Source organism: Sorex araneus, chromosome 9 (genome assembly GCF_027595985.1).
Source record: "Sorex araneus isolate mSorAra2 chromosome 9, mSorAra2.pri, whole genome shotgun sequence".
Lineage (NCBI taxonomy): Eukaryota > Metazoa > Chordata > Mammalia > Eulipotyphla > Soricidae > Sorex > Sorex araneus.
Window position 1 is genome coordinate 4,879,270 of NC_073310.1, and position 14,022 is coordinate 4,893,291.

At 49.8% G+C, this 14,022-nt stretch overlaps 1 protein-coding gene across 7 annotated transcripts in view; it reads right to left on the reverse strand.

The window, feature by feature from the left end:
- Nucleotides 1–14,022, reverse strand: part of HECTD4 (HECT domain E3 ubiquitin protein ligase 4) — a 158,912-nt gene that overhangs the window by 49,375 nt on the left and 95,515 nt on the right. For 4 of the 7 annotated variants that reach the window (XM_055147408.1, XM_055147410.1, XM_055147407.1 and 1 more), the window contains exons 26-37: nt 12,680–12,872; nt 12,373–12,477; nt 11,511–11,599; nt 10,925–11,100; nt 8,286–8,421; nt 8,059–8,227; nt 7,799–7,965; nt 6,152–6,298; nt 4,395–4,579; nt 3,409–3,562; nt 2,310–2,590; nt 1,938–2,127 (exon numbers count right to left, since the gene is read on the reverse strand). In XM_055147408.1, coding sequence (XP_055003383.1) covers nt 1,938–2,127; nt 2,310–2,590; nt 3,409–3,562; nt 4,395–4,579; nt 6,152–6,298; nt 7,799–7,965; nt 8,059–8,227; nt 8,286–8,421; nt 10,925–11,100; nt 11,511–11,599; nt 12,373–12,477; nt 12,680–12,872 — 1,992 coding nt within the window. The remainder of the gene's footprint in view (nt 1–1,937; nt 2,128–2,309; nt 2,591–3,408; nt 3,563–4,394; nt 4,580–6,151; nt 6,299–7,798; nt 7,966–8,058; nt 8,228–8,285; nt 8,422–10,924; nt 11,101–11,510; nt 11,600–12,372; nt 12,478–12,679; nt 12,873–14,022) is intronic. The other 3 variants (XM_055147412.1, XM_055147411.1, XM_055147409.1) reach the window with 1 other exon arrangement.

Consider the following 14,022-nt stretch of genomic DNA (forward strand, 5'->3'; position numbering starts at 1 on the left):
AATGACTTGCTATTGTTTATTGTGGCACTTTCTGGGCTCCAAACAACTGCTGGTTTTAGGGCTGTAATGATCATTAAAAATGTACGAGGTGGGGCCAGAGTTATAATACAGCAGACAGGGCGCTGGCCTTGCACATAGCCAACCCAGGTTTGATCCCCAGTATCCCATATGGACTCCCAAGCACCACCAAGGGTAATTCCTGAGTGAAGATTCAGGAGTAACCCCTGAGCGTCACTGGTGTGGCCCAAAAAGAAAAATATATATATATAAGGAGCTGAGTTAGTATGATGCTTGTCTTGCATGCAGCTTGACAACATATGGTTGTCTGAGCACTGCCAGGAGTGATCCCTGAGCACAGAGCCAGGAGTAAGCTCTGAGCACCCCTAGGGATGGTCACAAAACAAAAGCAAACAAAGCACTTAAGAAATGGGGCTGGGGCTGGAGCGACAGCACAGCGGGTAGGGCGTTTGCCTTGCACGCAGCCAACCCGGGTTCGAATCCCAGCATCCCATATGATCCCCTGAGCACCGCCAGGAGTAATTCCTGAGTGCAGAGCCAGGAGTAACCCCTGTGCATCGCCAGGTGTGACCCAAAAAGCAAAAAAAAAAAGAAAAAGAAATGGGGCTGTGGAGATAAGTGACTGGCGCAAGCCTGGGACGCACAGGGTCCTGGGTTCATCCCCGGCACTGCTGTGACTCCTGAGCCCCAAGGGGGTCCCCTCCCAAATGAAAACCAAAGTGCTAAACAGGAGACAAACTGAGCCTGGGATACAGGGAAGGCGGGCACACGGGAGGCATTGAGGGAGTGACTCCAAGTGTTGGGGCCACAGCGGGCAGGGTTCCCATCTCTGTGCTCGAGAGTCGGGCCGAGCGGGAACTGCAGGCAGAGCCCGAGGCTCAGACTGGTGCAGGGCCCCCTGTTATCCTACATCCCACTGTAATCCCGAGACAGTAATTGTATTTTACCTCACCAAATGACTCACACTTCAGTGAACTGAAGCTGATTTTGTTCTGCTTTTTCCCTGTTTTGTTTTGGGGGCCATGCCTGTGAGTGTTCGGGGGACCATGCGGAGCCCCTTTTGTTCCAGACCACTGCGTTTTCTCTCTGACCCTACAGCGAGGAAGCTTTGCTTCCGTCTCCTGTCGGTCAACGGTATCCATGAATATACTGAGGCCAAACTCTAGTGTTCCTCATCACAGATCAAACACTGGACTTGCCCCCGCATGTAGAACCCGCTGCCTATCTTTTAAGAGCTCGGATCCTGCGACTGAGAGGCCTGTGTCTCGGTTTCTTTTCTTTTCTTTTTTTTTTTTTTAATAATTTATTTATTTTTAATTAGAGAATCACCGTGAGGGTACAGTTACAGATTTATACACTTTTGTGCTTATACTTCCCTCATACAAAGTTCGGGAACCCATTCCTTCACCAGTGCCCATTCTCCACCACCCGTAAACCCAGCGTCCCTCCCACCCTCCCCAATCCCATCTCCCCCCCAACCCACCCTGCCACTGTGGCAGGGCATTCCCTTCTGTTCTCTCTCTCTAATTAGCTGTTGTGGTTTGCAATAAAGGTGTTGAGTGGCCGCTGTGCATTTTTTTTTTTTTTTTTGCTTTTTGGGTCACACCTAGCAATGCTCAGGGGTCACTCCTGGCTCATGCACTCAGGAATCAACCCTGGCGGTGCTCAGGGGACCATATAGGATGCTGGGATTTGAACCCGGGTCGGCTGAGTGCAAGGCAAACGCCCTACCCGCTGTGCTATCACTCCAGCCCCCATTGTGTCTCAGTTTCAACGCTGCCTTCGTCCGTGTGCATGTATAACAGGCCCAGAGGAAGAGGGAACTCCCCCGGTGCCGTGAAGTGGCAACGTCAGCTGATGCATGAAGGGGCTTACGTGGCACGGCCCCCGGGACAAACAGCTCCACGGCCACCTCTCACCTCAGCAATGGCTGGAGAACCTCATGGGATGACTGGTCTTCCCGCTTGTGGATGAAGATGGAGAGCTTGCCGTCCACCGCTTCACTCTCCTCTCCCGGGTCTTTATCCCCTTTCAAGGAATTCTTGGGGCTGGATTTTGTCAGGGTGGTGTCAGGCTCAGAAGCCGTCGGAGAAAGGACTGTCTGACATCCTTGAAGCAAACAGAAACATCGCAGTGTTGTTCATGCAGCACACCAACGCCCCAACAAAACCCAGCAAAATCAACACTGATTCTGGAATCTTCTCTACTCTGTCGTCCCCGCCCTCCCCTCCACCCCTCGTCACAGGTCCCGGCAGACCTGTGGCCCAGCCTGCGCCCCCAGGGCTGCTCACCTGGGACCACGTAGTCCGCCAGCTTGGCGAGCAGCAGCGAGGCGATCTTGGAGGCCGGGTCGCTGGGGTCCTCCGGCTCGCTGTTGAGGGAGGGGACGGAGTAGCTCCAGGGGGGCAGCTCCACGTTCCCGCAGTCCTCCACACTCATCAGCGGGAGCGCCGCCCGGCACAGCTGCAGGATGATGAGCACCAGCTTTGGGGACGGCCGCTGGTCAAGCAGCAGCGACAGCAGTTTGGACACACAAGCCGGCTGGCTCAGGATGGCTTTCCCGATGTGACTCCTGGGGAGGGACAGGAAACAGGACACAACGCGAGTGACGGGGCTGGAGAGCAGCCCCAAGGGCTGAGGCACTTGTCTTGTAGGCCGGTCACCCGGGTTTGATTGCTGGCATCGCATATGGTCTCCTGGAGTGATCCCTGAGCACAGAGCCAGGACTAAGTACCAAGTACTGTCAGGTGTAGACCAACCCGCCTCCCCAAACAAATAACTTTCCTACATGTTTCCTTTCAAAGGCCTGGCATGAGAAGGAGTCACTATTCCTTAATCCTGCTATAATGAGGATCAGAGTGCTCGCCACCAACCCTACAGGCCAACAGATCTTATCAGCAAGGAATTAAAATCAAGAATAGATGGGGATGGGGTCACATGTGCAGTCCCAGGGATCAAACCAGGGCTGGCCACATGCTGGGCAAGTGCCTGACCCTTATAATCTCTCTCCAGATCCAGAGGATCATTTTATAATGAGGTATGATGTACATGTCCACTTCAGTAATACATTAGGGAGTTAAAGACTTTGCTCAGCTTCATTCTTGACCCCTCTCTAAATGCCATGGACGGCTTTAGCTTCGACCCCTCTCTAAATGCATTGGCCGGCTTTAGCCCCGACCCCATCTGTATCCCAAGGACGGCTTTAGCACGGACCCCGTCGGTATCACGTGGACGCCTTTAGCCCCGACCTGCTCTGTATCCCCTGGACGGCTTTAGCCCGGCCCACTTCTCTTCAGACCGGAGGATGTGAGTCGGCCTTGACAAGCGCCCACCAAAGGAACCCCAATGTTCACCGTCACCTCCTCCCACGGCCGCGAAGCGCCTCCATACCTCGAGAGGTCGTTGAGCAGACTAAGGACATCCTGGAGGGCATCGTTGCCGGCCGCCTGGTTGCCGCAGCACTCTGTGGCCCGGGCCAGGTGGTTCGTGAGGAGGCTGGACACCTGCCGCGCCAGGCCCGAGTGCACGGCTTCTGTGGAGCCTCCTTGGGCGAAGGGAAAGGAAGAGCGCAGTGAGCCGGCCAGCCCGCTCGCCCAGGCCTCCCGCTTGGTCTCCGGGACTCTCTGCCAAGGCAGGGTTCTCTCTAATTGTCTCGGTATTGCACTAGCCAACCTACCAGGTCTTATCTAGAAAACAACGTGCCTGAAAAGGCAAAGGAAGACATTCGTTTTAAAGAGAAAAGCCCCCTGAGACCAATCCTGGGTGCTCCTGGGCAGGGGGGAGCGGGGCGGGAACGCAGTGCCAGGGATCAGGGATTTAACTCCCACCTCATGGGTGCCACACCGGCGCCATACAACTGAGCCACATCTGGGCCCCAGATTAAACTGTACCCCTTGACTAACACCTCTGTTTCACACCTTGACCTGCCCACCTTAATTTCCAACATTGTTCTACTCTCTGGCTCTATTACCAGTGGTTTTCAGTGACAGGCTGCAGGCGGGAAAAGGCTGAATATTCCATTTAAAGCAGTGGTTTTCCATTTAAACGGGTGGTCTGCAGACCAGTGTCAATTTGCGGGTGAGAAAGGCCGAAACCGTTCAGTTAGTCAGCTCTGGGTGCTACCAGAGTTCCACAGCGTTTGTCTCCTCGTCTAGCTTATTTCCCTTTGCACCATACTCTAGGATGCTGTTCAATGTCCGTAACGGAGCTGTTAATTTTCACAGAACCATGTATGATAAAGAGACCCACGTGAAACACTGACTCGCTGTACACAACTGCATATGCCTTTCTTTTCCCCACCAGGCACAGAACTTCCCGTAACACACACATCAACAGAAGCAATAAGGAGCTCTAGGAAACGAAACGGCCGCCCTTACCTTCTTCTTTCTCCCACTCCACACAGCGATTGGCGAGCACCTGGAAGGCGGCCCAGGCCATGGTGGCCACCTTCTGCTTCTTGGTTTGCTTCTCACTGGAGCTCGACTCGGTCTGGCTGCTCAGGCTGCACAGTCGGTCCATGAGCTGGACGAGGCCACTCCGCACCAGGCACTTCTCTTCACTCCTGGGCCCGGCAGAAAGGGTTGCATGGAGGAACTGTCACTCCCCCCCTCCTGGTCGCTCTCAACATGAGAATCACATTACCCAAGGGAAAAGCAACCTGCTGCTCTACCTCTGTTCACACTCTAGAACACACACACATTTTTCTTGTTCTGTTTTTGGGGTCATGCCTGCAGTGCTTGGGGGGGTCACTCCCGGTGTGATGCCTGCTCTGACAAGGGTGGGGGCACTGCTCCTGGCTGTGCTCCAGGCGCCAAGAGGTGCTTGACTCGATGGAGACTGGGGGTCGAGGGTCGGTACCAGCACGCAAGCATTTGCTCCAGCCTCCTGAGCCATCGCCCTGGTTCTAACATAACGTTTGTTTGGGGTTGGGTTGGTTTTAGTTTCTGGGCCACAACCCAGCTGTGCCAAGGTTGACTCCTGCTTCTGTGCTCAGGGGTCACTTCTGGCTCACATATGGGGTGTGGAGGGTGGAAGGCAAGCGCTTTACCTGATGTACTATCTCTAGCCCCTACTTTTTACTTCAAATTTTTGAGGTGCCACTGGGGTCCCTGGCACAATAAAGATCTCTGATTTGATGTTTTGAAACAAATGCGTGTAAGACGCCCCCAGCAAGCACTACAGCTGTGTGAGCATCGCAGCCATATGTGTGAGCACTGCAGTCATGTGTGAGCATGGCAGATTGTGTGTGAACACCGCAGTCATGTGTGTGAGCACTGTGGCCATGTGTGTGAGTACCATAGCCAGGTGTGCAACCCCCAGCGAGCACAGGGAAGCTGCAATCTCTGGTCACCATCACAACAGAAAGGAGAGGTGGAAATGACCTCATGAATATCTTCAAATCAGGAGACTTAGAGAGAAAGACTGCCAAGCACGTGGTCATTTCCTAGGGACCATCTCCTTCCCTTTACTTATTTTTTGCAAACAAGATAGGTTTTCTGAGCAAGCTGTGACGGGAGAGAGAAAGAGAAGTACATGTTTGAGAGCGAGCACAGGCTTCTTCAGATGGGAACAGGCGAGCAAAGAAACATTAAGACAAGCGAGTGGCGTGTTCGCAGGAGAACTGGGCTTGAGGGGCGGCCCCTTCCCTTCCCCTAAAACCTCTTCATTGTCAAAATGAAAACATACAATCTATTGATGCCATTCACCGTGTCTGACTATTGGAGGAAAACCTCCAAATAATGATAGTGAGATTCCTGTTGAAAATTGAATGCAATCAAAGTAAGGAAAGTGTAAAGTGAAAAATGTCTGCCACTCAGGCAGAGGGGAGTGGGAGGGGGGGTATGGTGGTGGATCAAATATGAAAACTTTGTAACTGTATCTCACAGTGATTCAATAAAAAATAAAATTTAAAAAAAAAAGAACACCTCTTCACTGTCACTCCAATCCCACCCCGAATGAAACTTCTGATGGTGCAGAACTCAATCATGAAATGACGTAGTAAGCTCAGGGGCCTCGGAGGCACACAGCCTAGTTCGAATGTCACTGGTTCCTTGAAGAGTCCGTATGGGATACTCGGAGAATGGTCTCAGTTTCCTGCAGTAACTCCCGCAGGGCGAGCCCGCGCGGCGCGTACCTGGTGTAGGGGATGGTGCACAGGAGGCCGATGCTGTTGGCACAGGCGATGGGGTAGCGTGCGCACAGAGACACCACAGAGGTCATGGTCTCGCCGAAGGCCTCCTGCACTTGCTCGACCATGCCGCCACAGGTCAGCTCTTCGATCCTAGGAACAGAAGCAGAGCTCAGGCTTCTTGAACCCCGACAATAACGCGAGTCAGAATGAATGGGGGGAGGAGAGCTCTTCAAGACTCCCAAGAGGAACCCAGAACCTTCTGGGAAAGGAATCTTCTTTTTGTTTTAACGTCACACCTTGGCGGTGCTCAGGGCTTGTTCCTGGCTAGTGCTCAGGGATCACTCTTGGCAGGCTCAGGGGACCCTCTGGGGTGCTGGGGATGGAACCTGGATCAGCCGTGTACAAGGCAAGCGTGCTACCCGCTACACTGTCCCTCTGGCCCTGGAATCTCCTTATGAGACAGTGTTGCCCAAACAGCAGGGCCACAGGAGAATGTGGAACAGAACATTTTATAAATTGAGGAGCAGGAGAGCTTCCCAAACAGTACTTGGGGGGAGCTGGGGGCTACACTGGCAATTTCTGGTCAACAGGATGGGGTAGCTCAATGTTCGGGTTACTCCTGGCTCTCCACTCAGGGATCACTCCTGAAGGTGCTCAGGGGACCATATAGGACGCTGGAGATTGAACCTGCATTGGCCACATGCAAGGCAAGCACCTTACCCACTGTGCTCTCTCCAGCCCTAAACCCATGACTCCCTAAGGTCACTGTCACTGTCTCACTGTCATCCCGTTTCTCATCGATTTGCTCAAGCGGGCACCAGTAACGTCTCCATTGTGAAACTTGTTACTGTTTTTGTCATATCAAATACGCCACAGGTAGCTTGCCAGGCTCTACTGTGTGGGCGAGATACTCTCGGTAGCTTGCCGGGCTCTCCGAGAGGGGCAGAGGAATTGAACCCGGGTCGGCCGAGTGCAAGGCAAACACCCTGCCCACTGTGCTATCGATGGTAACTGGACTTACTGTGGTCATTTCACAAATACACAAAAAATAAATTACTGTATTTGAGATTTCAAAAGATTATATGTCAATAATACAATTATAAAGCAGATCTATAAGTATTGAAGATATATACAAGATATTTTGATTTGATTACAGTCAGCCATACATAATATAATTTAGTAAAAAATCCACAAATACACATTTATGTATATAAGAAGTTAAATAGCTTTTATGCATAGTAAATATAATAAAATGTTACTGGATTCAGTGGAATTTAGGGGGAAAAATGAGTAAGATAACTTTACTGTCAGTTATATACATTGACTTTGTGCAAAATATTGCACTTTAAAATATTTTTTTGTTTTTGTGCCATGCCAAGCAATACTCAGAGCTTCCTCCTGGCTCTGCACTCAGGAATCACTCCAGGCAGTGGCAATGGGGAACCCTATGGGGTGCCGGGACTGAACGCGGGTTGGCGGCATGCAAGGCAAACGCTCTCTCCACTGGCCCCCAGTGCACTATTTTAATAAAGACAAAACAGCCTACCAGGGGAAACTTCAGCATGCCACTGCCTGCACTGGCCCCAAGAACACCCTTGAGAACGGCCTTTCCCCACCCCAGATGGCAGTGTGAGAGCTGAGATGACTGACCTGGGGCCGCCCTGCAGGACCATGGTCACTGGGCCCACGAGGTGCGTCACTCCCCCGACGCGCACGGCGGCCGTGAGCAGTTCCCGCATGTGCACCAGGGCCTGTTTGCGCGTGTTTCCCCGGCGCCACCTCGTCTGTGCGGCCAACAGGAAGCTGCTGCTGGACACCTGCAAGGCACAGGGAGGGGGCGGCTGACTCCCGCCTCTCTCTCGGGCTCTCGGCTCGGTGCCGCTCCCCATAGGCAGCAGGGCGTGACGTACCGCTTGGTCCGGGCTGGTGCCGATGAAGGCGAACAGCTGCCCGAGCAGGACGCTGTACGTGGGCTTGTCCCTGCTGTCCTCGATGGCCAACGACTGCAGGAGCGTAAAGGAGCTGCTGCGGTGGCTGGTCCCGTGGCGCCTCCTGCACAGAGAGGGGCACGGCCAGAACCTTCTCACGGGGCGTCCAGCGGCACGCGGGAGGCCACCCCGGGCCATCCGCCACCTACCTCTGATTTGCTCTAGTAAATTCCAGATCTTCGTTCCCAATCATTTCCAGGTCGGAGGGCGCCGACATGCTGCGGAGGAAGACGGGCTGCCGCACGGCGTGCGAGATCACCTTGGTTTCCGAGGCTGACTTACAAGCTGCAAGGAACGGAAAGGCTGCCAGCTCTGCGGACAGGGGGTGTTAGCGGGGCTCTGGTCTCCAAGCAGCCTGCCTTCCTGGGGGCTGTTTGGGGTCACGCCTGCTAGTGCTCAGGGGACTGCGTCAGATGGGGCTGAACCCAGGCCAAAGACACGCAAACCGCTTGCTGGGCCCGCCCACTGGACTATCTCTCCACACGGAGTGTTTTTTAGACTAATAGCTTTGGGGGCGGGGTGGGGGGATGGGGGCTTTAACCAGTAATACTCAGGGATCACTCCTGTCAGAGCCTGGGGGACCACATGGGGATCAAAATGGTCAGTTGCAGGCTGGAGCCATAGCACAGCGGGTAAGGCGTTTGCCTTGCACGCATCCAACCCAGGTTTGATCCCCTGCATCTCATATAGTCCCCCAAGCACCGACAGGAGTAATTCCTGAGTGCAGACCAAGGAGGAACCCCTGAGCATCGCTGGGTGTGACCCAAAAAGCCAAAAAAAATATTAATTAAAAAAAAAAAGGAACAGACGTATGCAAGGCAAGTGCCTTATCGCCTTTACTATCTCTCCAGACCCTAGACCTCTTTTTCTTTCTTTTTTTTTTTTTTTTGGTGGAGGGGTTTGGTTCACATCCGGCTGTGTTCAGGAGTCACTCCTAGCTCTGTGCTCAGCGGTCAGTCCTAGTGGGCTCATGGGACCACATGGGGTGTCAGGGACTTAACCCAGGTCAGCCACATGCATGGCAAATGTCCTAACAACTATACTATTGCTCCGGCCCCAATATTTTTTTAACTTTAAAAACTTTAGTTGGAAACATAAAAAAACATTTTTTGCTAAATCAGGTTTCCATAGAGAGGAATAAAAATTAATTTTATATGTTATGGAAATCCGTGTTAATATAAGCATTCTAAAAAGCAGGCCAAAACAGGAAAAAAAAATTGGGTGTTTTTGGTGGGGAGGTGATACTGGGGATTGAACCCTGAGCTGCTTCAAACATGCGAGGCGAGTGTCTACTGCTGAGTCACTCAGTCAGATACCTCGCCCAAGGGAAAAAAAAAAATTCAAGTTCATCCTATTCCCTCCCAGAGATGGCTTTTGTCTCTCTGCCCCCCCTCCCCCGTTTGTAAAGATTTTATTGAATCACTGTGAGATAGATGACTGCAAAGCTATTCATGGTTGGGTTTCAGTCATGCAGTGTCCCAACACCCACCCTCCCCAGTGCACGTTTCCCAGCACCACTGTCCCCAGGTTCCCTCCCGTCACCATTCCCTACAGCCTGCCCTTCCTCCCCCCAACCCCCCGTCCTTTTGGGCATTGTGATTTGCAGTGCAGATCCTGAAAGGTTATCAGGTCTATCTCTTCACGTACTTTTATTTTAATTTTTAACTTTTTTTTAAAACTGAATCACCATGAGCTATTACAAAGCTTTCATGATTGAGTTTCAGTCATACAATGATCGAGCACCCATCCCTCCCCCAGTGTGCATTTTCCACCACCAATGTCCCCAGATCCTTCCCCCAGCCCACCCCATGCCACCCCCTGCCTCTGTGGCAGACACCTTCCTTCTTACTCTCTACTTCGGGCATCATGGCTTGCAGTAACGACACTGAGAGGCCATGGTGTCCGGTCCTGAGTCGACTCTCAGCACACCGCCCCCTCCCGAGTGATCCCTCCGACCATCAAACACTTCAGCTACTTTTAACACTGTTTTTGTCCACATTGATTGTTTCCAGCAATTATTGCCATACTGGCCCCTTCTCTATCTTACCTGCCCTCCGCCCCCCCCCCACACACACTTGGTGGTTGATTCCAACCACTGACCAGTTCACCCAGCCCATTTTCCCTGGCCATGGAAATAGTCTTTACATATATATCCAAGAAAAACTGCCGTGGTAGGCAACAAAGTGCCTGGTGTTCAGCTGAGTCACACAGCACAGGAATTAAATGACAAGCATTTCTTGGCTGGAAAAAGCAAAATGCACAATAAAATATGGTGAATTTTCTTTTCCTTTCTAGAACTATCTTTTAAACAGTAACTGATGCTGAGGAGAAAGTACAGCAGGAGAACTCTTGCCTTGCACCTGGCCAAGCTATGTTTGATCCCTGGAATCCTACAGGGTGCCCTGAGCCCAGCAGAATTGATCCCTGAGCACAGAGCAAGGAGTAAGCCCTGAGCACTGCCAGTTATGCCCCCCAAACCCAAATATTAAATAGCACTGTAGCACTGTTATCCCGCTGTTCATCGATTTGCTTGAGCGGGCACCAGTAACATCTCCATTGTGAGACTGTTGTTACTGTTCTGGCAGTCAAATACGCCACGGGTAGCTTGCCAGGCTCTGCTGTGCGGGCGGGATACTTTCGGCAATTTGCCAGGCTCTCTGAGAGGGGCAGAGGAATCGAACCTGGGTCGGCTTCATGCAAGGCAAACAAAAAAAAGTAAACGGTAGCTGGTGCTTATTTCATGAACAGATGACTGCAGAGGCCCTGGACAGCCGGCTTTCAGCCGTACCTGGAGTTTCTGCGGGGGTCCCAGAGATGCTTCTCGTGAGGCCAGACTGGGCCGCGATGGTCACATGCAGCAAGAGCTCGGCTCGGTTCATTAAACTCTTCACTAGCGTCTTCGTTTTCCCCAGGGGGTGAGAGAGCTTGTGAGTAAGAGAGTTCACTTCCTGCAGGAACTTCTCCCTGTCGAGAAAGGCTGATACGCATTTCGTTGTTCTCCAGCTTACCAGGAACAACTGCTTAGAATTACAATATGTATAAGAAGAGAGAGAACCAGGCAGAAGTTTGGAATTCGAAACTAAAAACAAACTAAACAAACTAACCTGGTAATCATAGCTCACAACCCCCTTGCAATGTCTTTTTTTTTTTTTTTCTTTTGCCATGTTTTTTAAACTGTGGCCAATTTTGTTCTTGGTCCAGTTTCAGATGCCTATGCTACTTTTTTGAGATGAAAATGAAAATTTCCAGTGAGCTCCCACTCTGATGCTGAGTGACTGTGATATTCTCGCAGACACCTGCTGGCTAGGCTATTATTGCATTGCTTTGAGCTTCCCGGTGAAACTTTGCTCCACACTGTTATTAACATCACTAACCTCAGTGAGAGGACCATGTTTTCAAGATCATTTCCATCAAAGGAGACTTCCTTCATTGAACACAAAAGTTCTAGTTCTTTCATTTTGTTCTAAAGAAGGAAAAATCAAGAAAAGATGGTATACTGGATTTGCAAAACAAGTTTTTACTTCACATGTTAAAAGAAACATTTTCTGGGGAAAACCCACCACATTGGAGCCCTATTTCGATGTCAGAAATAGACCATTGCTAGCTATTTTAATGACTGAAAATGGCAATGGCTATTTTCTGAAGTTCTCTTGAGTGCTTAGGACTCTCGTATTTTAAAACTGAAAACAAAATTTGGTAATGATGACCATGTCTTTATAAAACTAACAATCAGGAGCCATGAGCGTGGCTCACTGGCAGAGCACAGCTTCATCAATATGGAGCTCTGGATTCAATCTCAAACACCAAACAACGATGACAAGGAACACACACACACAAAAAAGAACTTATTGGGGCCAAAGAGATAGTTAAGGCCCTTGCCTCGAATGCGGCCACCCCTGGTTTAATCCCTGGCACCACAAATGATCCCCTGAGCATGACCAGGAGTAAGCCCTGAGCACCGAGTCAGGAGTAAGCCCTGAGTACCGCTAGTTGCACTTTCCCCCACAAAAAACCCCACCCCAAACAAAAAACTTATTAATTAAACAACTTCATCAGCAATTTACTCAGTTTAATATTGGCCTGTTGGTCTAGTCAATTCCACTTGATCCCTTCAAGGAATGGATACTGAAGGAAGTACACACATATTAAGAAGTGACATTTATCTCTATGCAAGTGGCATACACTTTTGCTCTGTTCATCAATCACAAAGCCTGATAAGTCAGACTGTTCGCTCACCTCATTAAAGTGGTAATCATAGAAGAAAGGCATGTTGTTCTCCAGTTTCCCCTGAATGGCCTCGTCAACCTCACTTTGCCATTTCTGTTCCAATTCTGCAACACTCTAATAGACATATCAGAACAATGTGTAAACATTAAAAAAAAAAAACAGATAAAACAAACCACGTGCAACTATGTAAACTTTCACTATAATAATGTTTTTTAAAAATAAAAAATTCAGATCACATTTAAATTTCATTAAATTTCTGGAGAGGAAACTGGTGGAACGCTCCAAGGGGAAAGAAAATGTTTTCATTTTCACGTACCTGCAGCTGTCTCTCCATGGCATTGAGCTTCTTAAAGGTCTCGCCCATAATTTTACATAACAAATCATATTCCTCAGCATGTTCTTCCTGATACTGGAAATTTATTAGGGACTGGAGTGCGTCAACCAAGTTCAAGTGCTTAATAACGCATGACACCACCATCTCTTCCATCACATCGGGCTGAATTACTTCTCTGCGAGGTCAATGGAAACCAGTCAGCTCTAGGCACGCTCTCGCTCCTGGGAAAGCGTTAAGCGCTTCACAAGTTGGGGAATGCAAGCTATGCATTCGATATACCACAAAGGCCGGACGGACAGCTCAGAGGGATGAGCACCCGCTCTGCATGAGGGGGGCCTGAGCTCATTCCTGGCACTGCACGGGTCCCTGAGTTCTGCCAGGAGCAGCTGCCCGGCACTCTGTGAGAAGCAGCCCCTAAGCACCACCAGTGGTGGCCCCAAAACAAGACACAACCATGTTTGTATTTATTTCACCCTCTCTATTACATTAAGAAGGCATGACTTTTGTTTTGGGGCCCACAACCCACAGTGCTCACGGGATTTTCCTTGCTTTGGGGGTCAGTCCCAGTGGTACTCAGGGGATCAGGCCTTGCCAGAGAATTAACGTGGACCCTCGCGCCCTACACAGAACAAACACACTAGCCCTTTGAGTTAACTCCCCAATTATATTATGATAACTTTGAAATCTAGTTGTCAATAATTTATTAACTGATAAAATTGACAATGGTTGATAAAGCTGAAAATGAGACTTCATTTTCTATGACCTGTATATTTTGACAGTGTCATACTAGAACTATAATAAGTCTCATACTAGAACTATAATAAGTTTCATACTAGAACTATAATAAGTCTAGGTCAAAAATATGATCTTTAGAACTACTTAGCTGCCAATTAATTTATGCAGTATTGTGGCTTACGGAATTTTGTGGACATTGGATACTGAGCTAGAAACAATGGTGCTTGCTTCTTTATTTAAATTTTTAAAATCGAATCACTGTGATCTTGTTTATTTTCATTATAAATTTCATCGATTCTTTAGTTTTTTTTTCCCCCGTCTTGTTTCAGAAAAACAACAGAGGCCTGCAAAACAGACTTTAAGTAAGACCATCATACTTAAAGTATGCAACTGCAAACCTTTATTCACATCCTAGGTTAACGCCCTCTCCTCTAAGTATCCAAACAAAAAACTATCTTAAAACTCCATGGAACAGGGGTGGGAACAATTTTTCTTTCCCAAGGCCATATGAATATTTCTAACATAATTCATAGGCTATATAATAAAGACATAATGGCTTCCGGTGGCCAGTGAGAAACACACACGTTTGT